The following is a 26549-nucleotide window of genomic DNA, read 5'->3' as shown; positions in this document are numbered from 1 at the left end:
GGGTGAAAGCTCTTTTTATGTGTGCCATAAATTAGCAAATATGATGATAAATACCAACAGTGAGCCTTCTATTTTAAAAGACATCTTATAATAGACTGCACTAGAGAATGTCATGCAGCTTGTACAAATAGCTTCAAATCCACTCTTTGATCACTCTCAGAAACTAATAGAGATCAAAGTCTGAAATATTGCACTCCCACACTTTATTGGGGATAGTGACATTGTTTTTTAGAAATATGTAGTAAGTAAGTAAATCTGAAGTGCTCAGTCAGGAGACATCGGGGACTTATTTTTTTTCTACCTTTGTACAAATGGAAAAACTTCATTTTTGTTTTGTTCAGTATTTAACATTTGTAAAATTAGTTAATATTAAAACATGGCAGAAAGCTAGGGAGAAATGATCTTGTATTTCATTAAAAAATAATTCCAGTTTTTAATTATTCCATATAAACACTTACAAAATTGAATTCTAATTTTATTTGTCACATAACCATACACCGTATGATAGAAAGTGAAATGTACAAATGCCCGTGACCTAAAAGAAGGAAGGAGGAAGTAATTATACTAGAGTACAATTTAATAAAAAAAAAATTGAATATGCAAATGGAGGACTAAGATTTATTAACATAAAAAAAAAAAAATATACAAATATAAAGAACTTTAAGCTGGAAAACATACAGTATATATACATTTGCTCTAGAATAGAATTAAAATAGAAGTTCATGATTAGATACTCACTACATCAATTAGGGTTAAAAAACTTGTTACCAGTTGGTCCATATTAATCACTGCAGTAATTATCCAGTGGAAGACTCTTGCTTTAATATTATCTTGGTTAAATCCAGGTTGTGACAGTTTCTTTGTCCAGGCAGTGTATAATCATGTAGTTTAATACTGTAATGTTGTGTCTTTGTTGTGTGTATGTCTGACTTGCGTGTGTCTGTTTCTCAGGTGCAGCTCTCTCTGTACACGTACCTGTCAGCTGAGTTCATTGGCACAGCCACAATCTACTCCACTATACGGCGGGTGGGCACCGTGCTGCAGCTCATGCACACACTCAAGTACTACTACTGGGCCACCAACCCACTGGAGAGCAGCGGCATCACACCTAAAGGCCTCGGTGAGCACACGCACACACACACGCACACGCACACGCACACACACACACAGAGATGCAAACAAACACTTACATGTAACCTCAATCACACTGAAACACAAGCAAGTACAAGTACATGCACACACTCATACACACACAAACATATGGTAATATTTACACAATGTTTATGCATGTGATTAATCGAGACATTTTAACGCATCATAATTTTTTTTTTACGTAAATTTATCATATGACCAAGTTTGACCCTAATGGCTTCCCATAATCCCCCAGCTGTGTGTGTGTGTGTCATAAAGGCACGTTTAAGATGACGGGGTTCAGCACGCCTGGTGACGTTTCCTCCAAGTTTCTTTATAAAATGCATCTAGATGGAAGTTTGGATGAAACTAAAGTTAAACTAAAGATCTTAAAGGGGAACTGTTTTTACAAGAATACATCAAGTGTAAGCTGTGGGAGCGGTGGCTCAGACAGCTAAGGCTCTATATTGTTGATTTTCAGATTTGAGGATCCGGGTTCGAGCGCTGCTGTTGGCGGGGTTGCCATAGTGCCGTGCATGCAGTGCCGGTCCCATTAATTAAACGTTTAATGTTCATGCTTGACTTGACTTGTATAATCTGTTTCCTGTAAACAATGTGTCCTACATTACTTTATTCCAGCATTACACGATTATAATCTGAATATGTTAAAGTTGAGATTAATCGTGATTAATCACAGATTAACTAGATTAAAATTTGTAATTGACAGCTCTCAAATATACACACCCATAAACGTAGACAAATGTACGAAAATACACAGACACATTAATATCTCTTATACGCACACCACTACTACAAGACTATGAAATATCAGTAATATTTTGTTCCCAGCACTCTGAGCTCATCGCTCTTTCTCAGTCACTCGCTAGTTCATGACACCTCCATCGCTTCACTTTTCTTGTCCTGTCTCCGTCACTGTCTCTTCTCACTTCATCACGTTCACCTTCATCGCGTCCACCTGTCCCCGCGCCTCCCAGTGAAACGCTGCACTGACTCTGGATAATGGTGTTCTTCCAGACGAGCGCACCTTATATTTACGATCACTTGACTGTGCGAGTGTTGTGCGGCGCTCCGGGGTTGTGCCGTAGTATACGGAGCTGATCAGAGCAGCTGTAATACCTGCAGAGTGCTAATGAGTCCTGTTCCACTGAAAACCGTTGATCATTAGTTGCCCGTGTGCGACATTTCTCCTCCCGAGAGGCCATTCGACTAAAACCACGAGTAATTACTGAGGAATTTGCACATGTGTGCATCCTAATGTGGCATTGACGTAAACCTAGGCTTGTGTGAGTGAGCGGGTGTGCTTGTAATGTCTGTGTGTTTGTCAATGTATGAACTGTGTGTGCATTAGCACGAGGATGTATGTATTCAAGAGTGTGTGAGTGTAAACATTTATAATGTTTTAATATTTACAATAGAGGTTCAAAGTTAGTTGATCAAATACTGTTTAAAATAAACCTGCATTCTGGAAAATATAAAAAAGTTTTATTGTATCAATGCCGGACATCACTGTAAAGAGCCGTACATGAAACACACTTTTTCATCTATTACACACTCAGTTTTAGTCTTACGTGTGTGTGTGTGTGTGTGTGTGTGTGTGTGTGTGTGTGTGTGTGTGTGTGTGTGTGTGTGTGTGTGTGTGTGTGTGTGTGTGTGTGTATGTGTGTGTGTGTCCAACTTTGGAGGTGTCGCATTGCTTTGATCATAAAATTCAATCAACTAAATCTCAAATATTAAAAGAACTTAAGCCCAATCCGTACGAAGTTTTTATTTCATGTAACTAATGTGCAGGCTGTGAGGGAGCGCAGGAGTGTTCTGTACAGAGTGATTTACAATGAGCTTATCAGCAGGGTGTGTACAGTAAAGTGTGTGTGTGAGAGAGAGAGAGAGAGAGTGGTGTAATACAAATCCACTGAAGATCCATTAGGATAAGCCACCTAGAATGGAATGAAGACACACACACACACACACACACACACACACACACACACACACACACATCTTTCTATGTTGCATGCTGAGTGCCTTAGATAACACTGAATTATGGCTGTTTTCCTTCCTGTGTTACCATGTGGATGTATCTGTGTGTGTGTGTGTGTGTGTGTGTGTGTGCATCAGTGGAGTGGTCACTGGTTATATTGTGTGTGTGTGTGTGTGTGTGTGTGTGTGAAGAGCAGGAGGCTTAGTGCAGATTATTTACAGACCAGAGGCTCATTGCTCACACACACCACACCTGTGTGTATCGTTGTGCATGTGTTCATATACAGGCTTCATCTTCTCTAAAGTGCTGCATGACATTCAGATGACATTGAAGCTGGAACCGAGGCGTCAGGGTGATGGACAGGATGTTGCATAAACACACACATTCTCTTTCTCTCTCTCTCTCTCTCTCTCACACACACACACACACACACACACTTATCTTGATGCACTTTAGTGTGTAGTTGTGATTAGAAGAAAATCACCTGCGTTCACAGATTTCTAATGCTGCTGTGCAATAAATGACGTTTCTTCATTTCAGGCTTCTGTTGAAATTTTCTGACCCAGAAACCAGCCCCGCCCCCAAGCCTGCGCAGCTCCCTTTGTTTTTTCTGAAACACGGTTATGGCAAAAACATCTAAAGTCACACACTGCATCTTTAAGGCCTGCTGTAGCTGAGATTAGAGGCTGAGCTTAAACCCAGCAGATGATTCACACCTCATCCCACATACACCCACCAGCTCTACACGTCCTGGAGAAGTGGCGAGAAGGAGGTTGTGGGGACAACCACACACGCACGCACACACGCACACGCGCACACACACACGCGCACACGCGCACACACACACACACTGGGGAAGGTGAATATTTCACTGCCCTGTTTAGGTAAATAAAAGATGAGAGGTGTGTGTGTGTGTGTGTGGGAGCGAGCCGAGGGAAACGGGAAATGAATGAGCGGAGAAGAGGGACGATGCAGCAGGGTTCACCATGAGCTGTTTGTTTTTTGTATTTAATCCTTTCTGAGAATTCTAAAAAGCGTCTTTTCTTCCTCCTATGATCAAGCATTCCAGAATCTCAGGAGAAACACACCACCCATGCTGCTGTATATACTGTATATCAGCCCTATATGGTTTTTAAGCTGCAGCTCCTCTTACCTTCTGTAATCATTTCGATCTGCAGCCATCTGCTACCGCTAATGTTATGATTTTTAATCTAATGCAGCGCTTTGATCCTGACCCTGGTTCTCTCCTTCCCAGGGCCAGCTATACATCTCCTCTGCAGATTTACTATGACTGTATTTTGTGCATTGATTATTGTTAGTATTATTTAATAGTCTTGTTTATATGCTTTTATTTAAGAAACCTATGGGGGGGCGTCGGATTTTTCAAAGCCAGCGAAACGCAAGGCACCGCTGAGAGCCAGGACTCTGCGGGTGTGCAAGCGAAATCGATGCAGCACTTCACACGCTCCGTATTTAGTGAATTTATTAATGTGCCGAGACAGGCGTGGGTGCTCATCCCATCCTGAGCAGAAGGGCACAGAAGGTTTAAAACAGTCACACAGGCACTTAAACTGGGTTCTTCTGGGACGTTTTTATACAATGCATCTTAAAATGTCTTCCGTTACAGTATAAGCACTGGACTGCACTGCTGTTCGAGCTGACTCTGCAGTTTGTGTGTGTGTGTGCGTGTGTGTGTGTGTGTTTTGCAGACGGTCCCCGGCCCACACAAAAGGAGATCATCTCTCTGCGTGCCTTCATGCTCCTCTTCCTCAAGCAGCTCATTCTCAAGGTGAGCATCTTGTTGCAACAATAAATAAATAAATAAATAAATAAATCTGTGTATCAGTTGGGTCTTAAGTCGAAAATTAAACATGACCGGGTTGATTACTTTTCTGTAATAGCACTTGAGCTGTCAATCATAAAAATAAATTTTTAGGTCTTGTGATTTAAGTTTATTGTCAGATTTTTTTCTCAAATGTTGTGAGACTTCAGATGTCTGGTACAAAGTGTTGAGCAGGGTTGTGTGTCCCCCAACTCCGCCCCCCCCCCCCCCCCCTTTTTTGTCCCACACTCCAGTCCAGGAGGGGGCGGTATTGCACCAACTGCGATACTTTTGTTAATGCGAGTATAAGTGGAAAATAAAAGTGGTTTAAAAAAAAAAAAGCTGTAGTATGTTGTTAAGGAACCTGTAACATTTGAACATTTACCTAAAAAATTTTTTTAATGTCTATCGAAAATCTCTCGGCTCTAAACAGCACATCCTCGTACCACAGTAGTTGCATCTGTTGAAGACTTTCATTAGTGCGATTATCTCTAAGACTAGTAAATGAATGCCTGGTCAGAATGACTGTTGTAGCAGACGAGCCGATTACATTTTAAGATGAATCCTAACAGGGTTAAGGTCACAGCAAGGTCAAATATCTAAAATAGTATTTCTTCAAGAACTTTCCTTCCTGTTTGTAGTGGGAGGAGACAGCGTTAGCTTAGTGGTTAAGGCACTGGACTGCTCTCAGGTTTCAAACCCCAGCACCACCAAGTTGCCATTCTTGGGCCCTTGAGCAAGGCCCTTGCCCCTCAACTGTTCAGATAAATGAACGAAAATTAGATCAAATGAATACTTTGAATACTTGAATACAAGCAGTGATTCCCTAGGTCAAATAATATTCAGATAAAAGTCCCTTTTCCGTCTGCTTAAGTAAAAATGCAAAAGTACTTAAAATTAGATTTTAAATAAATAAAGTTCTTGTATTAGCTCACCGTAGCCATTTTTATAGAAAATACCTTGCTTAGTGGTCAATACTGTATGTGGTGAAACTCCTGCTTCAAATACTACACACCACTGTGGTTATGTAACGCAACACCATGCAGAAGTGCCGTGATGTAAAAGTCCACCTTACTTGTCTAGGACCTAAGTACTGTAGAACTGAAATACCTACGTATGTTCTAATGAAACCACTTATATACTGTAAGTCAAATATGTACTTAAATACAGTAACAAAGTCAATTTGCGTACAGTAATTACCTTCCACCTCCCTGTCTGAAATACTGGTGCTACTTACATGTTCATGTTGAAGGACTCCAGGCACAATCGGAGCTGGAGGTTTTCCCATCCATGCTGTTGGTGGGTTTTAATTGGTTACAGAATGTCACATCATACTATTTCCTCCTGGTTTTCTTCTTAATGTAGTCATGGTCAACTCCCACTTACATTTACATTTAGGCATTTGGCAGACGCTCTTATCCAGAGCGACTTACATTTTTATCTCATTACACATCAGAGCAGTTGAGGGTTAAGGGCCGCGCTCAAGGGCCCAACAGTGGCCCGAACCGTAGTCCAATGCCTTAACCACTGAGCTACCCCTGGCCCACTTATCTTGATGGCTCTCCCTCATGGAGCGGTAAATCTGATATACTTCTTCTGAAGGGGAATCTTGTTAAAGAACAACGGCTAGATGAGAGAACTTTTCCACAGACATGGGCTCAGACGATTGGCTAGATTGAGACAGAGAGAGAGAGTGGGAATGACTCTTGGCTAAGGATGGCTGTGACATCATCAGGATTCAAGGGACTGCAGAATGTTGGGTTAAACTCTTTTCTCTGGTGCCTTTTGAGGACTTTTTGTCTTATACACTTTATATACTTTTTATCTTTAAAGTTGCATTTAATGTTGTTAAATAGCCAGAAAGTTTTACTTACAGCTATAACAATCCAGACTCCCATTTCCTCCCGCCTGTCTCTAAAAATCAGTAATATTAGAATCATAGCGTGTCATGTTCCTAAGAGATCGCAAACTGTCCCTTCCAGAAAACTTCACATTACAGCGTTAGCACCGACTCTTACGAAGCACGGACACTGGAGATTTTTAAATAAATTTCTCCTTACAGAAAACTTCTTCAAAGTATTTTAGTATCAACTTTTTTTGTTAATTAAAGTGGAGCATCTGCCACAAGTTTTTATGAGTCCCAGTGATGTTTAAGGGAAAAGATATAAACAGTGCAGTGTCATACGCGTGTTCTTATAGAAACCTACAACCTTCTGACCAATCAGGAAAGAGAATTTCAAACAGTGGTGTTGAAAAGTCCCAATGTGTCTGGAATTACCGTTAGTGTATTAAAGCAAAGTGTAATGTTGTCTGGTTTACTTATTTGTTTGTTAGTTGTTTGGTTCTTAATTTGAAAGTAAGGCGATGAGGCACATGAGACACATACACAGTGACCTGCTTTGACACATTTGACTTAAAAAAAAAAAAAAAAACTTTTTGAGAGAATCAGGGACTTTTCGGTGTGTTCTAGATAGTGTGTGTGATTGTCACGTGATATAGCTGTGTAAAATTGCCTGTTTAAAAACAGGATATTATATGTTATGGGAAATGTGCTGTATTTTACAAAATACTTACAGTATAGTAAAAAAAAACCGTCACAGTTATGGGTAACGAGGTACAGTGACAACTCTAACCAATCAGCATGGCAACATGGATTTAATACTTAATTTAGAACTTAATAAAGTGTGCACTTTATAAACATTCCAGATTTCCATTTGCATCCAGAATTTCTTAAGTCAGTATTAAAAAAAATTGTTACTAATTACATAACGCATATCTCCTGACCAAAATAAGACAGAATCATTGAATTTTCATCAAGCAAAGAAAACAACTAAGGAGATTTGAAATCGGTTAAGAACCCATCAACACATCATTAAAACCTGTCGGAATAGTGCTGAACCGGGAACACCACAGAAGAATTCCTGATCTGAGATTACTTAAACGCTTGGTGAAGTTCAAAGTGTAAAACAAAATGAATCCAGTAATAAATAACAGCTGTGTTTAAGAGTAAAACTAAGCGCATATCCACATGCATTTTAAGAAGAACCCACAGGATTGGGACTGAGCAGCTGTGTCGCTGTAAGGACACCTCTTGTCAGTGAGACTCATCAGAAGATTAGTCTCCAGGACTTTGGAGCAATGGAAAAAGCATGCGTATATTCTCAACAACAACAAAAATGTACGTAATTAAAAATTACTATTTTTATTCACCACATACACAGTATGATATGCAGTGAAAGGATTACACGACTGTGTGTCACCTTGAAAAGGAAAAAGAAGAGTAGGAGGCTAATAGGATATACAGTATAGAAATGTAAGAATGTAAAAAGTTGGAGTGTGAAATGAAATGATGAGCAGCAGTGATATTGTCCATACTGTATATGCAATAACACAATGCAGTAATAGTCCTATTCTATATGTAAACATAACCAAAAATGAGCAACGTACATATATATGTTTTGTCTACTTCAGTCCTGTGCGATGGATACTGTATGGTGCACATTTCTAGAACTCGTATTGTGAAAGAGTGGTTCTGGGAGCATGAGGAATTTTCACATGTGAACTGGCCTCCACACTGTGCACAGCACTCAAAGCTAAAAGCAGTCGAGTAGAACATTATTGTCCGACTATTTTTTTTTTATTCTTTTATTTTTTTTGCTCAGGTCGTGTATTAAAAGCCATTTGGTGCTCATGCATAGAATTCAGGCCTTTGAAGTGCTAGTGCTAATGGTTTGGGTTTATTCCTGCCACTTTGTAAAAGATTTCCCTGACTTTTAGAAATGACCTATTTCCCATAATGTAAAGGGATATAAATTGTATTGTGTTTTGTATGTAGTATATTGTAGTGTCCTATAAAATGTGCATGGTGAGATAGTCAAACGCCATCAGTAGTTTAGAGATGAGCGAGACGGGGGGAGTAAAGTCGAGCAGTATTTACAGAGCATATACAGTGTTTCGTGTTGCCTGATTATTAACGTCACTTCTTTTAATCAGTTATATACTGTAGGTGTTTAGCGGAGTGCTGCCATATGCTGTGATTTTAATCAGCCTGCTATTGTGTGTTCACCCAAACTGTGTGTCAGAGGGTCAGTGTGGTACATGGAGGTGATCTCACACTTTTGTGTGTGTGTGTGTGTGTGGTGGTGTTTCCAGCATCTCCTGACACTATTCGCAGAATACGAGTCCATATGAAAGCCGCAGCCAAAAACAAACCGCTCATTTTCTTAAGCAAGCCGAGGCGAAGCGTGTAGAGAGCTGAAGCCTGTGTGTGTTCTGCTTCCTCATGGAGATGGGATGCGTTGTTGTGAGGCAGCCAAATGGAAATTTATTTCCTCATTAGTTTTTATGTCCCTTAAAACCGTAAAAGTGCTCAGCACTTGTTCGACCAGCGCACGGAGAGAATTGCATTATGGATCATTGCTTAGTGTGTGTGTGTGTGTGTGTGGGTGTGGGTGTGGGTGTGCAGACAGACATAGAAATGTCACATAGACACAGCGTTCTAGCTTTAGGGCTGATGTTTTGAAGAGCGTGAGACTGTTGCTAAGCAGCACGCTTTATTCGTTTACTCGCAGATGCTTTTGTTTCCGTTCGTTTGTCTTTTGTTTTTCTCGCCCTCTCGCTTCATATTCAGACATGACGCGTTACTGACCAGCACAAGTGGCTGCCCTTGCTTTAACTCCTGCTCTTTTGCTAATCTCGTCAGTACAGTAATCACATGTCGGTCAGCATGTACTTAAGAAACTGCAAATTATGCTTATATGTTTCTATTAATGATGTCCTATAAACACACACACAGAGTGATTAAAACTTCATTACTCTGCATCACTTCACTCACATTTGGCCTCGGTGCTGTGTGCAGGACCGCGGTGTGAAGGAGGACGAACTCCAGAGCATCCTGAACTACCTGTTAACCATGCACGAGGTACTGAGCTCCCAGCGTTCCCTTTATATACACACACACACACACACACACACACACCAGTCTCTCACTCTTGCCTGCTGTCAGTTCACACACTTCAATAAAGCCTGAGCTTCAGGAGCTGTCCAGTGTTCAGCACACAAGTCAGTGACATCACTGTAACTGAATCCAGTCCTAATGTTAAGCCTTCCCTCTGGTTAGATAAATGTAACACACACACACACACACACACACACACACACTGACTCTCACTCTTTTCCAGCTCTTCTTTATCTTTTCTTTTGCTTGAACTTTTTTCTCGTTTCTGTGGTTTGTTGCTCGCCTTTTCTTACTCAATTTCTATCTTCCTTACATATTACTTTCTTCTTTACTTACTTATTTTGTATACTTTCTTTCTTTCTTTCTTTTTGCATACCTACTTTTCTTTTTATTTGTTTTTCCTTTTCTTTTGCTTTTTTTTATTCTTTTTACTTGTTTTTTTTTTTCTTTTTATCTTTCTCTACTTGCATTTTCAAACTTTTTGTTCTTTCCTTCCTTTCTTTTTCTTTCTTTCTTTTTTCTTTCTTTCTTGACTTGTTGTCTAATTACTTCCTCTTATACCTTTTCTTCTTCCTTCCGAACCCCCTTTTTTTTTCTTTCTCGGATGCTCCTTGCTTATGTACCTACTTCCCTGTGTGTGTGTGTGTGTGTGTGTGTGTGTGTGTGTGTGTGTGTGTGTGTGTGTGTGTGTGTGGACTTCCTCCTGTCTGTAGGATGAGAATATTCATGACGTGCTGCAGCTCTTGGTGGCTCTCATGTCTGAGCATCCGGCCTCTATGATCCCTGCGTTTGACCAGAGGAACGGAATACGGTGAGCACAGAGACCCACACCTCACCCTCCACTCACCACATCCACTTATACTCATAGAATCAATGTAGATTTGCTCAGACACTCACACGCACACCGATACCAGTCAAATCATCTGTCCGCTTCACTCCGCGTATTTGATCTCACACTCGTGTCCTCTGGCTGAGACGTTTCTTCTTTATAAAGCTAATAAATGTTGGGTCCGGTCAAGACCTTTCCCATGAATCATACAAATGAATCATAAAATGATGGAAGTGCTATGTTTTTATATCCCCAGGGTCATCTATAAACTCTTGGCTTCGAAGAGCGAAAGTATTCGCGTGCAAGCACTCAAAGTCCTCGGCTACTTCCTCAAACACCTGGGACACAAGTGAGTGATTTCACAATTTCTTCTTTAGGTTCTGGGATGTACAGTAGGTGCTGCTTCTTATATGAAAGTAATATCTCGGTAACTCAGTTAGACGTCTGTAAGTTGGAGTGTAAGTTGCAGTTTTTGGGAAACAATAAAGAGAGAAAGCTCCAGAAGGCAGAAGCTGACAGACTTAAACTCCAGCAATTCAGGCAAACTAATCAGTCTGACAGAGCGCGGAGTCGTCAAAGCCACGCTACATGCTGAAGAAATGCATTCTGGGTAAAGCGTTCATCATTCCTCAGGAGAGTGTTCGATTCAGTCAGAGGAAACGTTAGAAGACCCTGCTCACGCCTCAGATCAGAATAAAAAGGGAATTAGCGATGATCCCATAATCTGATGAAGAGCAAACTTGCTGAGGCTGTGCAAGCTCCAGCGTGTGCGTTATTGTTGGCACCTTTTGGGCTGATTAAGCAAAGAGGACTTCTGAGCACGCGCACACACACACACACACACACACACACACACACACACACACACACACACACAGTGTCAAAGAGAAGGGTCTGGAAGAAATGAGTATCAAAGTGACATTTGTGTTGGTTTTAGGATGTGTCTTGTTGACGTGTCATTAATAAGTATATGGGAATTGGGAACCAGTTTGATGCAGTAGAAGTCATCCTCGCCATGGTGTGTGTGTGTTTTCTTACAGGAGGAAAGTGGAGATCATGCATACACACAGCCTCTTCACGCTGCTCGGAGAGAGATTAATGATGCACACCAACACTGTGACAGTGACGACCTACAACACACTTTATGAGGTGGGCCAGAATGCCAGTTCACACCTGAGGCAGTAGTGCGAGTGTATCAGGCACTGCAGCACTGCTGTACATTTTAAACTCTACTTCATTGTCCTTAATCGTCCTCTAGCCTTCACCAGAGTCCCGTTCTGATCATAAGCCCACATCCTGATTAATATTTATGTCTACTGTTTGTCTTATATCTGTTCCTGTAGATTCTGACAGAGCAGGTGTGTACTCAGGTGGTTCATAAGCCTCACCCAGAGCCTGACTCTACCGTCAAGATCCAGAACCCTAGTAAGTGTCACAACCAGACCACAGACACCACGACTCCCAGTGCACACATCCTTATTTTAGATTGGTGGTAGTGTTCTACCGCTATCATTGGTAGATGATCATTGGTCTTCTGTACTTTTCTCTGTCCTCTTTAAAAGCACAAAGTTATAAAATTAGCCTGAGCTCCAGGATCTCAAGTTTAGAGAGCCAAAAAACACATCTGGATTGGGAATTCCATGCAATATCTTTATTCGGACAGTATTAAACATCAACTATACACCAGTGGCGTAGTGGTTAGCATGGTCGCCTTGCACCTTAAGGGAATGGGTTCGATTCCCACCTCGGGGTCTGTGTGCATGAAGTTTGCATGTTCTCTGGTGTATAGCTGTGTTGGGCGGGTTTCCGCAAAATTCAAAATTTGAGCAAAATTCTGTGCGTGATCTTCAGGAAGCAATCACGCATGCACGGATTGAGCAAGTGACACCAGAGTACTGACAACGTCTTTTTGACTCTACTGTTTGTCCAGTCGGATCCAGCAGGTTTTTGAAGAATAAAGAATTTCATAATAAACATTGATTTTATAGCAATTGTATTACATAAAATAACAAATAATTCTTATTACCTAATCATTATTTTAACAATGTGAGACTTTTGTCTCAGTATTTTGGTCGCCACCGTCCCCTACTTGGCCAAGAACTGCCTTAAGCTTTGATTACAGAGTGCAATGTGTAATCCAGTTTAGGTGTGAATATTATTGCTCATGCTCCCAAGACCAGTCTTTTACAATCTGCGTCCTGGAATATGGCTGCGCTTAAACTTAATTAATGTGATAACCTGCTCATTCAGTACATTCAGGTCGTCAGCTGACTTTTATTTCCACATAACGTTGCTAATCCTTGACCTGAGCCACTGATGGAACCCCAGATCATAACACTGCCTCTAGAGGCTTGTACAGTGGTACCACTAGACATAATCACTTCATTCGCTTGATGCATCCATCACTCCGGACCCATCAGACCACGTGAGACAGTGGAAATGGAAGTGGACGGTTTTTAAATAACATGAGAATCTTGTTTATTTTATCAACATCAACAATGCAAAACAAAGAAAGGTTGGAGACAGAACAGCTGTTTTGCAGGCATTAGACAACATCGTAACTGTAAATGGATTTTAAAAAATGAAACGTTGTTCTTTAATTAATTTTTTAAGAATTGTTATTGTTGGTAGCAGCTGGAAAATCGCTGTAAGAGACATAAAAACACAACAGGGTGAGGTGTTATTGGAGATCAGCTTGAGGGTGGTACAGTAACAGAATAACACCGCCACATGGCGTTAGAAAAATCTTGCTGTTCTTTCTATACTGAGCTTTTCTAAAAGCGTACAGATTTCGCCTCTGCATCTCATTTGCATTCATATTAATGAAAATTAATTAGTTGTTGCAATGTTATCTCTGCTGGAAGTTTCAAACTTGAATAAAACAACAACTTTAAATCCTATTCATGATTACACCGAATGCCTTTCATTGTTGGGTTTTGACAGGTCTTTTCTGTTCTCTCAGTGATTCTGAAGGTGGTGGCGACACTGCTGAAGAACTCCACGCCCAGTGCCGAACTGATGGAGGTGCGCCGCCTCTTCCTGTCTGATATGATCAAGCTCTTCAGCAACAGCAGAGAGAACAGACGGTATGCGCTTACACACACACACATCAGAGGGCTCTTCGCCGTCTCAGTCAAAAAGATGTGCCGTCCCGATAACCTTACTTTAATTAAAACAGTTCCTGTCGTAAGTCACGTACAGTACCGAGTCTCAGTTTAACAGTAATCTCGTTAGCTGGGAAAAAAAAAAAAAAAAAAAAACCCCGGACACATCTTTTCAGCAGCTGCACATTTCCTCGGGCAGCAGCAGCGTTCTGCAGTGAGCAGATGGAGCAGGAACACACGGTGTCAGAACTGGCAGGACAAATAAGCACGAGCAGCACAATTCCTGCGAAACAGATGTTTTGCTCTAATCAAACATTTGATAATTGAAGTGTCGATGTTCGACTTAATGCTCAATCACGGCAGTGTTCTTAATAACGCTGTACATAAAGAGAGAGTTTCCAGCAGGAGTGATTAAAGCGTGTGTGTCTGTGTGTGAACATGGCTGTAGGTGTTTGCTGCAGTGCTCAGTGTGGCAGGACTGGATGTTCTCCCTGGGTTACATTAACCCCAAGAACCCAGAAGAACAGAAGATCACTGAGATGGTCTACAACATTTTCCGCATCCTTCTGTACCATGCCATCAAGTACGAATGGGGAGGCTGGCGTGTGTGGGTGGACACTCTCAGCATTGCCCACTCTAAGGTTGGCACACTTTTAGCAGCTCTCAATGTGCTTTATATATTTGGAAATGTTCTCACTCTGGACAGTGCTGTCTAGTTATTATCCATATTTCCAAGTACTGTTTTTTTCTGAACTATAATTTATCCAAAAAGCATGTACTGTATATCAGTGATAAATATTATAAAATAACCCAATAAGACCAGTCACTTTGTTAGGGCCTCAAAAATCTGCAGAAGGTTATTTACTGTGTTTAATGGAAAGGTGTCTACGCCCTTGATTGAGAGTTGTGTCTCATAAAAAGTCAATGTTAAAGGCCAACTGCTTGTTAATTTCCCAACAGGTGACGTATGAAGCGCATAAAGAATATCTAGCTAAGATGTACGAGGAATATCAGCGACAAGAGGAAGAGAACATGAAGAAAGGTAAGAAGGGCTCAGTGAGCACCATCTCAGGTTTGTCAGCACAGCCGGCCTCCGTGAACGGCGCCCTGGAGACACGCGAGACAGACGACACGTCTCAGACGCACACACCCGAGAGTGAGGCTGAGTACACCGAGAGCAGTGAGTCACAAAACCTGCTCACTGACGCAAAGGAGCAAGTCCATGTCCATGAGCTTCTGGTGGACATCAAGGCTGAGAAAGTTGAAGCTACTGAGGTGAAACTAGATGATCTGGATTTGTCTCCAGAAGCACTGGGAGGAGGAAGCGGCGGAGGAGGAGGAGGAGGAGGAGGAATGGAAAACGGTCCACTGGTGGAAGTGGACTCGCTGTTGGATGCTGCATACTGTGTGCACAAGCTTAACGGAGGGCTGACCCCTAAGGAAGAGGAGGAACCATCAGTCATGAGGGCGAGTGAAAATGATGCCAACCTGGGGCCCCTGATTACGCTGGATGATGATAAGGACATTGTGCCCAGCAACAATGGCTTCCTGTTTCCAAAAAGTGAAGAGAAGTTGCTTCCCTCTCTGGCCACGCATGAGCCGCTGCCTCTGTCCGGGCCAGAAAAGATGCCCATTGCACCCACCGTGCCTACCTCTGGACCGGTGTCGAGCGCCAGTGACGATCTCAGCCTGCTGGCCCACATGACGTCGTGTGGCTCTGATCTGGCACCCGACGATGACAGCTTTAAGCTGCAGAGCTCGCTGGCTGACATCAGCACACTAGCAGAGGGCAGTGAGTGTGGCATGGGAGACGCAGGAACAGTAAAGAGCGGAGACGCCATCAGCACTGTGTCGGACACAGAGAGGTCAGATGACGGCAAGGACAAAGAGATGAAAAAGATCCAAACAACAGCCACCACACAGGTACTGGTCTGGCATGCAAAATTAGATTTTTATACCCACAGGGTATTCAAAATAACTAACTAAATAAGTAAATAACATGCAAGTCTTAAAAACAGGCAAAAATATCATGTAATATAAGTAGCATGAAGCTTAAATATTCAATTATATAATATAATTATTATATCATATGAACATTAGTTAATGCATCATATAATAGAAATAATACTTTGTAAATTATTCTTTACTATCTTATTGCATGTAATATAATGGTTCAAAATGATGACCTAATAATGGCTTTTATACTGTATGATTATTTCAAAGAAGTAAACATAAAACATCTCTCAAACTGTGTTAAAGTAAGTATTTGTATCATTTGGGACTAAAACACATCATTGCATTGTGTTTGTCACTGCAGTTGGACGTATTTGGATTTATATTTTTGACCAGTAAACTGAAATTAAACAAAAAAAAATGAAGAAGATAGAGTTTAGTGTTTGATTGTTTTCCCTGCAGGCGCTGCACGGGCGTTCAGGCAGTCAGATGGAGCGGGATCTGCGGGTGGATCTTGGCTTCAGGGGCATGCCCATGACAGAGGAGCAGAGGCGGCAGTTCAGCCCCGGACCACGCACCACCATGTTCCGTATTCCCGAGTTTAAATGGTCCCCCATGCACCAGCGCTTACTCACCGACCTGCTGTTTGCCCTCGAGACAGATGTGCACGTGTGGAGGAGGTGAGCGCCATCACTCTGTTTCTTATCCACCTCTCCAGTCAACACATTAATCATTTCACCGATTAATTAGCACAGGCATGTTTTGTAGTGTTGCCAGTTACACAGCTTAGAAACCTGCGGTCTCCGGCTTCACGTGTGTCAGGGGAAGCGCGTGTTAGCCCTTATAGCCCTTACCCTCCCTGGTTGGTAGTTGTTCCTAAAGTGGGCATGCTCTAAAACGATGGGTGGCAAAAATTTGGGGTAAATAAATAAATAAATAAGAAGAATACAATTAACTGGTAAGTAAAGCTGACTTTTGGAGAAAAAGATCTTAAGAATAATGGCAACAATATAACAGGCAATTATATAAAGTTAAACTACATATAAATATAAACTACTGGTGGTACTAAAATATTTATGTTCCTACTGTAAGAAATTTGGTATTTTTAGTTAATATACTGTAGATTATATACAGTGCACCCAGGAAGTATTCATCCTGCAGTGATTATTTCTCTTTGTGGGGTATTTCAACATAAAAATAACATTTATTAAACGTGGATGTTTTTCTGCTTCTCTTGAAGTGACTCTCAACAGAAATCTAAATGAAATGAATTATTTTAATATCCTATGAATTATTTAAAATTTAAATAAAAAATCTATTTCAAAGTTTTTTTTATCGCTCCTTAACCTAACTTTATTTTACTTCTACTAAGTTAGTTTTAGTATTAAATTTGAAAGTAAAGTACACATTTTGAAGGCTCACACTAACGAGGCTATTCCTTATACAGTAACTAGCTCTGATTTTATGAGGTCTTACAGCTAAAAGAGCAGATCAGATCAGTCCTGCTCTCATGAGGACCATGCAGGTGCCTGTAAAGCTTTGAGATAAAGATCTTAAAGGGGCTAAAGCTGGAGAAGGTTCAAAAAAGATACAATGAAAGAAAAAAAAAGCACTATGAAATCCATTGTCCAAGGTGGAATAAATATGGTAGAACTCTCAGACACTACCAAACATCAGTGTCAGAAGTTTTCAAGAGTTCGATACAACGCTAAAGGAGTTACAGAGCTTACTGGATAAAACAGGAGTAACAATATCATCAAGAGCTCTGGAGAAGAGTCGTCTGAAGGAAGCCTTTTCTGAGAAAGGCCATGTAAGAAAATCTAAGAACCTTTAAAGGGAAAAATAGTGTCTGACCATAGATCAAAGTTGAGCCATTTGGTCTGAAGCCAAGCCATAGTTGTTAATGTAAAGCCGAATGCAGGTCCCATTATTGATGTGACTCAGCGCTGCATGCACTGGGGCTGCTTTTCAGTTGGAGGAAACAGGAAGCTTGTCACCAACACAGGCAACATGATTGGAGCCAAATATTAGTAAGCTTGGGTTTAAGTCCAATAATTAAAAAAGGGGAAAAAAAGAACAATCTGTGGCATGATCTGAAAGTTCAACATTCTCCATCTTAACTGTCAGAGAAAAGTTTGCATTGATGTATGAAACCAAATGGGTATAAATGAAGGTGCAAAGCTCAGAGAGACATGTCTCATACAGGTTAGATCTCTACCTGCTGCAAAAGTAGAATTTATACAGTAGGGTTTTTTTTTTTTCTAAATCCCAATCATTTTGTAGACATTTAAGCTTTAATTTACTTTCTGCATAAGAGTCAACTCCAAAGGAGCAGCAAAAAATCCCATTCTATTATCCTTATATTTTATGTTGCATTAGAGCAAAAAAACAGGTTAGTGTGTTCTGGAGGCACTGCGTATGTAAAATAATAGTAAAATATTTATCTATTTACAGCTGTCATATTAATTTTGTCTGTGTGTGTATCTTAACCCTGATGATAATGCTGATGTGTATATTTTGTGTATAAATATAGATGTTCTGCGAAAAGGTGGTCATACATTTTCCTCTTCTGCTCTTTGTTGTGTTATCTTGTGCAGCCATTCGACTAAATCAGTCATGGACTTCGTGAACAGTAACGAGAACATTATATTTGTACACAACACCATCCACCTCATTTCTCAGATGGTTGATAACATCATCATTGCCTGTGGAGGGATCTTGCCTCTGCTCTCCGCTGCCACTTCACCTTCTGTAAGTGCTACCACAGCGCCACCTACAGGCTCCCTAGACCGGTTGAGTTTGGTTTTGTAACCCTGAACTGATTGTAGATGGGATATTATAGCGATACTGTGTTTATTTGATCGATTCTCTGATCATTTGTATTTTAGTTTATTTACTGCAATGCTCTTGTGATGAATTTAAACAGATGAACACATTTTATAGCACTGCAGAAGTCTGTGATCATTCTCAAAGCTTGTAATTATTATTCTTTTGCCTTTACAGATTTTTCTCAGTGACAGCTTATGTCTGGGGGACTATTTATATGTCAGTTTTAATTTTGAGTGCATAGTTATTTGCCAGATTAATTTATGGCTATGAGCTGGAGTGTGAATCTAAACTTTTCAGCTTTAACTGCTTACTACTGATTTGTTTCCTTATAGTCAATTTGTTTTATATCAGTTAATTTTTTTCTTTCTTTGTGTTTTTGTATCTTATTTTCTTTTCTCTCGCCCTTCTTCTCTCTTCTTGTCTTTTGCATGTGCAGAGTTCTAAGGTTAGTGCGAACCCTGTAAGTTCCCATTTTGTTATACTTTGCTAATTTATCTGTTTATTCGCTGCTCAATTTTCTTGCTTTATGTTTAGCTTGATATTATTAGACTTCATATTTCAGTTTTTTTTTTTTTTTCATTTTCTGCAATATGTCTTACCTTGCTGAACAAATCATTTAAGGGGTGCATGATATCGATTTTTGATTGTGCAGTGTGTTCATTCTTAAATCATCACCTGCTTTTGCCTTTCTCAGTCTCCATGATTTTCAGCTCCTCATTTCATAATGTGTAAAAGTGCAGCTCTGAGTTAAGTGCTGATGCGGTGTATCCATGTCTACTAAGTCGTGTTTGTTTGTGTGTGTGTGTGTGTGTGCGTGTGTGTGTGTGTGAACGGTGCTTGATAAAGAAGAAGCACAAGCCCTGCTCTCAGCCTAAGGGCAGTGAATTGAAGCCCCTGCCAGAGAGCTCCTCCTCAGGGGGAGAGGTGGGTGAACTATAAGGCAAAAAACCCACAATGCACTACTGCATATTTAGCACTGCTCTTTAAGTGTCATCTATTAACTCAATGTATGTTAAGCATCAACTCAATGTTTGTTTGTGATAATAAAAAAACGGCAAATTCTCTATTATTTAAAAGCTTGTTGCTAATTAATTAATAGGCTGTTGTGTTTAGGGAGACAAAAATTATCCACCATTATAAAAAGAAATTAACACTATTTGCATTTAGGTTAGTCATTGCATCCAGGATTGTAAAAGCAAACATTTCCTAGAAAACTCGATTAGTGGTGTCCACAATGTGCTAGTTATCCTGCTTTTAGTTAACAGGCTAAGGAACCTGGCTAATGGTTTGAATTGTATACTTTTAATGTTAGCTAGCTTGCTAAAGACCGTGACTGTTGTACCAAGTATAATTGCTAGCCTAATGTTTGTTAGCTTGCCATTAACCTTGAGTACTGGTTTAAAGTGTTAGTTAACTTAGCAGTAACATGCAGACTGGTTTGCAATATTAGTTAGCTTGCCAGTACCCTTAAGTACTAGTTTACAGTTTTAGCTAGCTTATCATTAACATTTGGTACTGGTTTACACTGTTAGCTAACTTGCTATTACTCTTGAGAACTGGTTTACAATGTTAGCTAGCTTGCTATAACCTTGAGTATTGGTTTAAGGTGTTTTAGCTAAATTACTATTAATATTTAGTTCTAGTTTACAGTGTTAGCTAGCTTTTCATTAACATTTAGTACTGGTTTATATTGTTAGCCAGCTTGCCATTAACCTTGTTTACACTGATTTACAGTGTTAGCTAGTTTTTCATTAACCTTGTGTACTTGTTTACAGTCTTAGCTAGTTTGCTATTAACCTTGAGTACTGCTTTGCTATAGCTAGTTGGATATCCAGCTTTTATGGTCAAACAAGTAAGTTTAGCAAAGCTATTTGCTAATGCTGCCTTCTCAGGAGTTCCTCGTCCTTCATTAGTTGATTTGATGTACGTTTGCTGAAAAACAAAATGGATTCCTTGCTTCTGCTAATCTATCAAAAACATATAAGCTACAACGTTAAATGTGTCAATGATGAGAGACAGAAATACAGCCAGTTTACTATGCAGCCTGTCTACATGTACGAATTGTTCAAATCTCTGTGGATGCAGCTGCTGTATCAGAGGCTGCCATTTTGTTTCATGACACAACCCAAACTTTGAGCTTGTAAACATATCTGCGTTTCCAGCTAGACATTACAACATTATGTTAGAAATCATTTCACTTTTTTTGTAATTAGAATATTTCTGACAGGACTAAAAGGCAGTATTAGCTTAGCTAATGAGGATAAATAGTGACTTGACGCTGTGGATTTTGTTTTGGTTTTGCTATTTTTTTCCCTTGTTTTAATTTGTTTAAGTAGATTCTTTGTTCCTAATCAGTAGAGATTAGAAATAATCGAAAATAAAATTTACTTGTTGAAGCGTTTATAACAAACCTCTTAAAGCTCAGTGTAAAAGTGTTAGAAGCCGAACTGAATGTGATGCTCTGCACAGCCTGTTCACTCAGTGCATTCTGTCAGTCTATTCACAGCTTCCTCCAGCCTGTTTCCCCACTTACCCACCTATAACTGGCACCTTTAAGTGTGTGTGTGTGTGTGTGTGTGTGTGTGTGTGTGTGTGTTGCGCACCTATGAACATAGCCTGGCTGCTTCTTGTCACGTACATTCATCCCAGTCACACTGGACTTTCACATGTCTTTGTATTGTTGCAGATGTGTATATTATGATTTTAAGAACCACTTACCAGTGCATGTGTGCGTGTGTTTGTGTGTGTCTGACAGACTGAGTTGGAGAACGTGGAGGCCACTCAGGGCATGTCGTCTGAGACGGCTGTGACGTTCCTCAGCAGGTTGATGGCCATGGTGGATGTGCTGGTGTTCGCCAGCTCCCTCAACTTCAGTGAGATTGAGGCTGAGAAGAACATGTCCTCCGGAGGCCTGATGCGGCAGTGCCTGCGACTAGGTGTGTGTGGCTGCTGTAGTGTTTTTTTTATATTGCACATTAAAAAAAAAAAAAAAAAAAAGCTGTCTCCAACTGGAACCAGCAGACCTTCTGCTGTAGGTCATTTCACTTTAGCAGTGTTGACTGTGTGATCATGTGACTGCATCAGTGTTACAGAGAGTAAGAACACGTACAACATGGAATTTTATACATAACTGCAGAAAAAAAAGGATCAAATTTTGTGCAGCTATGGGATGTAGCGTTCGTTGTATTCTGTGCTTTGACTGGAGTAGACTAATGATTGCCCACAGCGTATTGCCTGTATCTTACATTTTCTCTCTCTCTCTCTCTCTCTCTCACTCTCTCTCTCTCTGTCTCACGCTCTTTCTTTCTTTCTCTCTCTCTCACACTCACATACACTGTCTCTCTCTCACTCATTCTCTCTCTTTCTCTCTCACACACACACACTTTCTTTCTCTCTCTCCCTCTCTCTCTCTTTCTCTCTTTCTCGCTCCCTCTCCCCTCCAGTGTGTTGTGTTGCTGTAAGGAACTGTCTGGAGTGTCGGCAGAGGCAGAGAGAGCGAGGCAGCAAGTCATCACTTCCTCTCAGCAAGACACAAGACAACCTTCAGGGTACAGCTGCCACCAGCAAGGTGACCACACACACACACACACACACACACACACACACACACACCCACACACACACACACACCGACAGACACATGAACACCCAAACATTAACACACACACACACACGCAAATTGCAAGAATCCAGGCTTTGCTTTTTGGCAGAAGAAATAAAGAACCTTCAGATACACCGTAAAAGCCATTTTCATTTTGTGCAGTTAAGTGTGTATGTGTGTTAAATCAATTGAACTTGATCACAGTTCAACTGTTGAGAGTGTTGTGTGTATGTGTAAAAGACAGGGTTTAACAGTTTGCTCTCTGCTCTGCTGTGTTGTCTCTGGTCTACAGAGTGCCATAGCAAATGTCCCTCGTAATCTCTCACCTATCAAGGACCCTGACAGATTGCTGCAGGACGTGGACATCAACCGTCTGAGAGCTGTCGTCTTCAGAGACGTGGTGAGACGCGTGGCATGTTGGCATGTAAATTTGATTGCTGTGTGTGTGTGACTGATGGACAGCTATAAAGTGAAAAACAGATATCAGGGTTTGATAACTATATCTACGTTTTATACAGATTCAAGCTTTATGCGCCCCAGAAGCTGTGTGTGTGTGTGTGTGTGTGTGTGTGTGTGTGTGTGTGTGTGTGTGTGTGTGTGTGTGTGTGTGTGTGTGTGTGAAAGTTTGAGGTGTAGATAGCAGTTTACAAAATAAAAGCTTATTTTATATGTCCCCTGAGTTTGAGCATTAAAGGTTGAGGTCCGTGATTTTAGAGTCACAAATCTTCTTGTAAAGTTTAGAACACTTCTGTTCCTCCTAAGGATCACTGGCAGCTCACAAAATCAGAACAATGAGGCATCAGGAATTATAAATCAATACAAGCAGATATGCAGATAAAATAATGGTGTTTTGCACTAGCGTTCTAGCAGTGATTAGGATTATACGTGTTCAGCTTACCCCAAAGTATGCTGACAGTTTCTTTAATATGTGTCTTTCTGATATATGATATATTATAGCAGACTTTGTGTGTGTTTGTGTGTGTGTGTAGGATGACAGTAAACAGGCTCAATTCCTGGCTCTGGCTGTAGTTTACTTCATTTCTGTCCTGATGGTGTCCAAGTACCGGGACATCCTGGAGCCACAGCGGGAGATCGGCAGGTCCAGCAGCCTATCAGGAAGGAGCATACGGCAGGAAATTAATTCCCCCACTAGCACAGGTAAATTGAACCACTTTCCCTTTTTCTTGATGCACATCTGAGTACTGCACTGTCCTTCACAAACTAAAAGTTTGTCTAAATGTATTCTTAATTGTTGATTAGACATGCATATGTAAGCTGTTTTTATGTGTGTTTGAGTGAGTGTGTGTAAAGCCTTCTGATCACTGATGGATGAGTGCATTATCCCTTGCTACTGTCTGCCAGCTGTAATCCTCAGTTTGGTGGCTTGATTTATTATCCCTCTTTCCCTCCTCCTCTGTTTTTGTCTCTCCATCGTTTGCTTCCTCCTGTCTCTCGCTGAGTTTAAAGTCATACGGTACGTCTGCAGGGTAGACGCACGTGGGAAGGGCGAATCTGAATAATCGTTTATCACAGAAGAACAGCCGCAGTCCTGGTGGCTCATAAATGCTGTTTTGCACCGTGTGTTGTGCCGCCTGAATCTGACTGACTGTTGACATGCAAAGACTTTTGTCAGTGTCCAATATTGTGTTCATATTCTGACTCAAAATATCAGCCACATCCCACTTTCACCTCCATGCAACCTCTCAGTTTCAAACATTTTAAACTTGCGCCATGAACATGCAGTATTCAGAGTTACACTTGTGTTTTGTTGGATCAGGCTTGTGCTGTAAATTAACTGACCTAAATTAATTTCATATACAGATTATGGAAAGGATGACGGAACTTTAGCATTTTTACCTTTTTTATGCTCCTCCAGGCACCTGCTTTAAAGCAAGATCACACTATGTGAGAAAAATGAGTCAGGTGTAACATCACCATATAAAAATACTTTCTTCACCAGAGTGCGCTAGTTTGATTCCCGGTTGGTGCTGTAGCTTTTCACAGCCAGGGGCTTAGAAAGAGCTGATTGGCCGAGCTCTCGCAGAGGGTTGGGATAGGAGGCACTTTGCACTCTCACATTCACAATCACAATCACGACTCTTCAGCCAGTCACGGGCGTCTGTGAGCTTAAGTAAGCGGAAGGAGCGAGTAGGGCTGTCGTCTGAGTGTGTTACGCCACTCCCGCTGGTGTGTGAGTGTAAAGATGTGGTTGGCTGGCATCACGTGGTTCGGGGAAAACCTGTAATAGACTTAATGTGGAAGCCCCCTAGTGACAGGTAGGAAATGGATAAGACTAAATTAGGGAGAAAATCAGGGGCAGGGGAAATCTTTAACAATTTTAAGTTTAAACTAACTAATTAAGTTTTAACTAATAAATAAAAATAGAGATTAGAGATTTAATACTAGCTATATGGACATTATTAAGTCAAAAGTATACAGTATGGACACCCAACCATCACACCTATCTGTGTGCCTTCCTTAAACTGCAGCTGTATACGCAGATACACTTGTGCGCGTACGGCTTTGTGGATGTGATTGTGGATTTTATCTGTTGTATTAAGTACACTGGAAATAATCTGTAAATCCAGCATGACACTATGTGTGTTTACATGGACACTGATGTTCTACTACTGTATGAACGGGAATAATGGCCCAAACAGATAGAAAAATGCATTGTGTAAACACCTCAATCAGAGCGGACTGACCGGATCAGAATGAGAAAGGTTGTGTAAACCTTTGATAATCCATTCAACATTCAATATTAGCCATGTAAACACTTGACCTGATCGTTTCCCTCTTGTCAGAATAAATTTATTCTTCTTGCACAATTGCCCCACGCGGGGGTACAATATGTGATGTGACGAGTCTCCAGGGCAAAAATTTTTCTTTCATTCCTGATTGGGAAACTCCATGAGCACTGCTCTCCCTCACACGTGTTTACCTACATCCACTGAGTCTCTGGCTATGAAAAGTGCACTGGTTGGCTCACATGCAATAAACCATCTATCCAATCATAGATAAGCCTAAAGTCTTATAACCTGCCATAGTGCAGAAGTTATGAGGCATCCACATCAGAGTGTGACCGAAGGATCAAGTCCCCACAGCCATCCTGCATGATCTAGTGCAAAGCCTTCAAAATTGTGCAGATTAGTATAATATGAAGCTTTAGGTATACTGTATCAGAAATCGGATTTAAAAGTACATATGGATGTGGTGGTTATGTGTCCAGGAACTTTTGCCCACATAATGTACATTGTACATCAAGTGCATTACAGTTGTTTTGAATTGTAATGTTTTTGGTAATCATAATAATTTGCCATCTTTCCATATTTGTTATGATTTACTTGTTTGTGTTTCAGCAACATTAATTACAAAAGAGCTTACATAAGAGTGCTCACTTTTACATTACACTCCTCCCTAAAATTAATAGAGGAAGCCCGATTTTCGCATGATGCACTAGAACCAAATGCTGCTGAGAATTGTCACACCTACATGGTTGAATCATTTTATTTATTTAATTAATTATGCCATATTTATGTATTGATGTAGCACATTTTTTGGGATATTTTTTAAACAATAAAAATAAACAATTAAGAAGCCAAAATAAAAAGGCAATAAATAATTAATACAGTATGTGCCTTTGCTATGCTTATCTAGCATTAATGAAATTAAAGGGGATGGAGAAGGTATAATGTATGTGTTTGTTTGGGGGGATCATGGTGTAAAAACTAGTCATGATTCCATGATTTTTGTTTGTGTGTATGTAGTTTTGCTTGATTATATGCGCTTAAAATAAAATTCTCTTAGATATAAAGTTAACTGTATGTGTGTGTGTGTGTGTGTGTGTGTGTGTGTGTGTGTGTGCAGAAAACCCATCGTTGTTCTCAGACAGCAGTCGAACTGAGCGTCCGTTGGAGGATCTGCCCCTGGAGTCCTCGCTGCCCCACACTGACTCAGGTATTGGGGATGAGCAGGTGGGCGGCACACTTAACGGCTCTGACCTGGGAGTTGTGGCCTCAGGTGTGGGAGGAGGTCCAGACGCTATGAGTGAGCTCCTGTGCACACTTTCAGCAGAGGTGCGCAAGTCCCAGGAGTCTCTGCTCGAGTCTCCGCTCGGTGCAGACACTCTTAAGCCCACCACATCTATCTCCAGTATCAGCCAGGCCAACAAGGGCATTAATGTTAAGGAGATCCTCAAGAGCTTGGTGGCAGCACCAGTGGAGGCCACAGAGGTGGGTCCTGAACCACAGCCGTACCATCCTGACCCGGCGCTAAAGAGAGAAGCAGCTGCCATGCTGCCCATGCAGTTCCATTCGTTTGACAG

At 40.8% G+C, this 26549-nt stretch overlaps 1 protein-coding gene across 15 annotated transcripts in view; it reads left to right on the top strand.

Moving 5' to 3' along the window:
- nbeaa (neurobeachin a) overlaps window positions 1-26549 on the top strand; it is a 169462-nt gene that overhangs the window by 112129 nt on the left and 30784 nt on the right. For 7 of the 15 annotated variants that reach the window (XM_053515994.1, XM_053515989.1, XM_053515990.1 and 4 more), the window contains exons 13-31: window positions 952-1120; window positions 4840-4919; window positions 9811-9873; window positions 10623-10720; window positions 10995-11087; window positions 11779-11887; window positions 12082-12163; window positions 13701-13824; window positions 14291-14483; window positions 14803-15765; window positions 16258-16475; window positions 18393-18546; window positions 19061-19084; window positions 19471-19548; window positions 21380-21560; window positions 22068-22192; window positions 22518-22625; window positions 23215-23383; window positions 26093-26549. In XM_053515994.1, coding sequence (XP_053371969.1) covers window positions 952-1120; window positions 4840-4919; window positions 9811-9873; window positions 10623-10720; window positions 10995-11087; window positions 11779-11887; window positions 12082-12163; window positions 13701-13824; window positions 14291-14483; window positions 14803-15765; window positions 16258-16475; window positions 18393-18546; window positions 19061-19084; window positions 19471-19548; window positions 21380-21560; window positions 22068-22192; window positions 22518-22625; window positions 23215-23383; window positions 26093-26549 — 3488 coding nt within the window. Of the gene's footprint in view, window positions 1-951; window positions 1121-4839; window positions 4920-9810; window positions 9874-10622; window positions 10721-10994; window positions 11088-11778; window positions 11888-12081; window positions 12164-13700; window positions 13825-14290; window positions 14484-14802; window positions 15766-16257; window positions 16476-18392; window positions 18547-19060; window positions 19085-19470; window positions 19549-21379; window positions 21561-22067; window positions 22193-22517; window positions 22626-22812; window positions 23384-26092 lie in introns of those variants that run through there. The other 8 variants (XM_053515992.1, XM_053515996.1, XM_053515995.1 and 5 more) reach the window with 5 other exon arrangements.

Source organism: Clarias gariepinus, chromosome 17 (assembly GCF_024256425.1).
Source record: "Clarias gariepinus isolate MV-2021 ecotype Netherlands chromosome 17, CGAR_prim_01v2, whole genome shotgun sequence".
Lineage (NCBI taxonomy): Eukaryota > Metazoa > Chordata > Actinopteri > Siluriformes > Clariidae > Clarias > Clarias gariepinus.
This window is presented reverse-complemented; position numbering and strand designations above follow the sequence as displayed.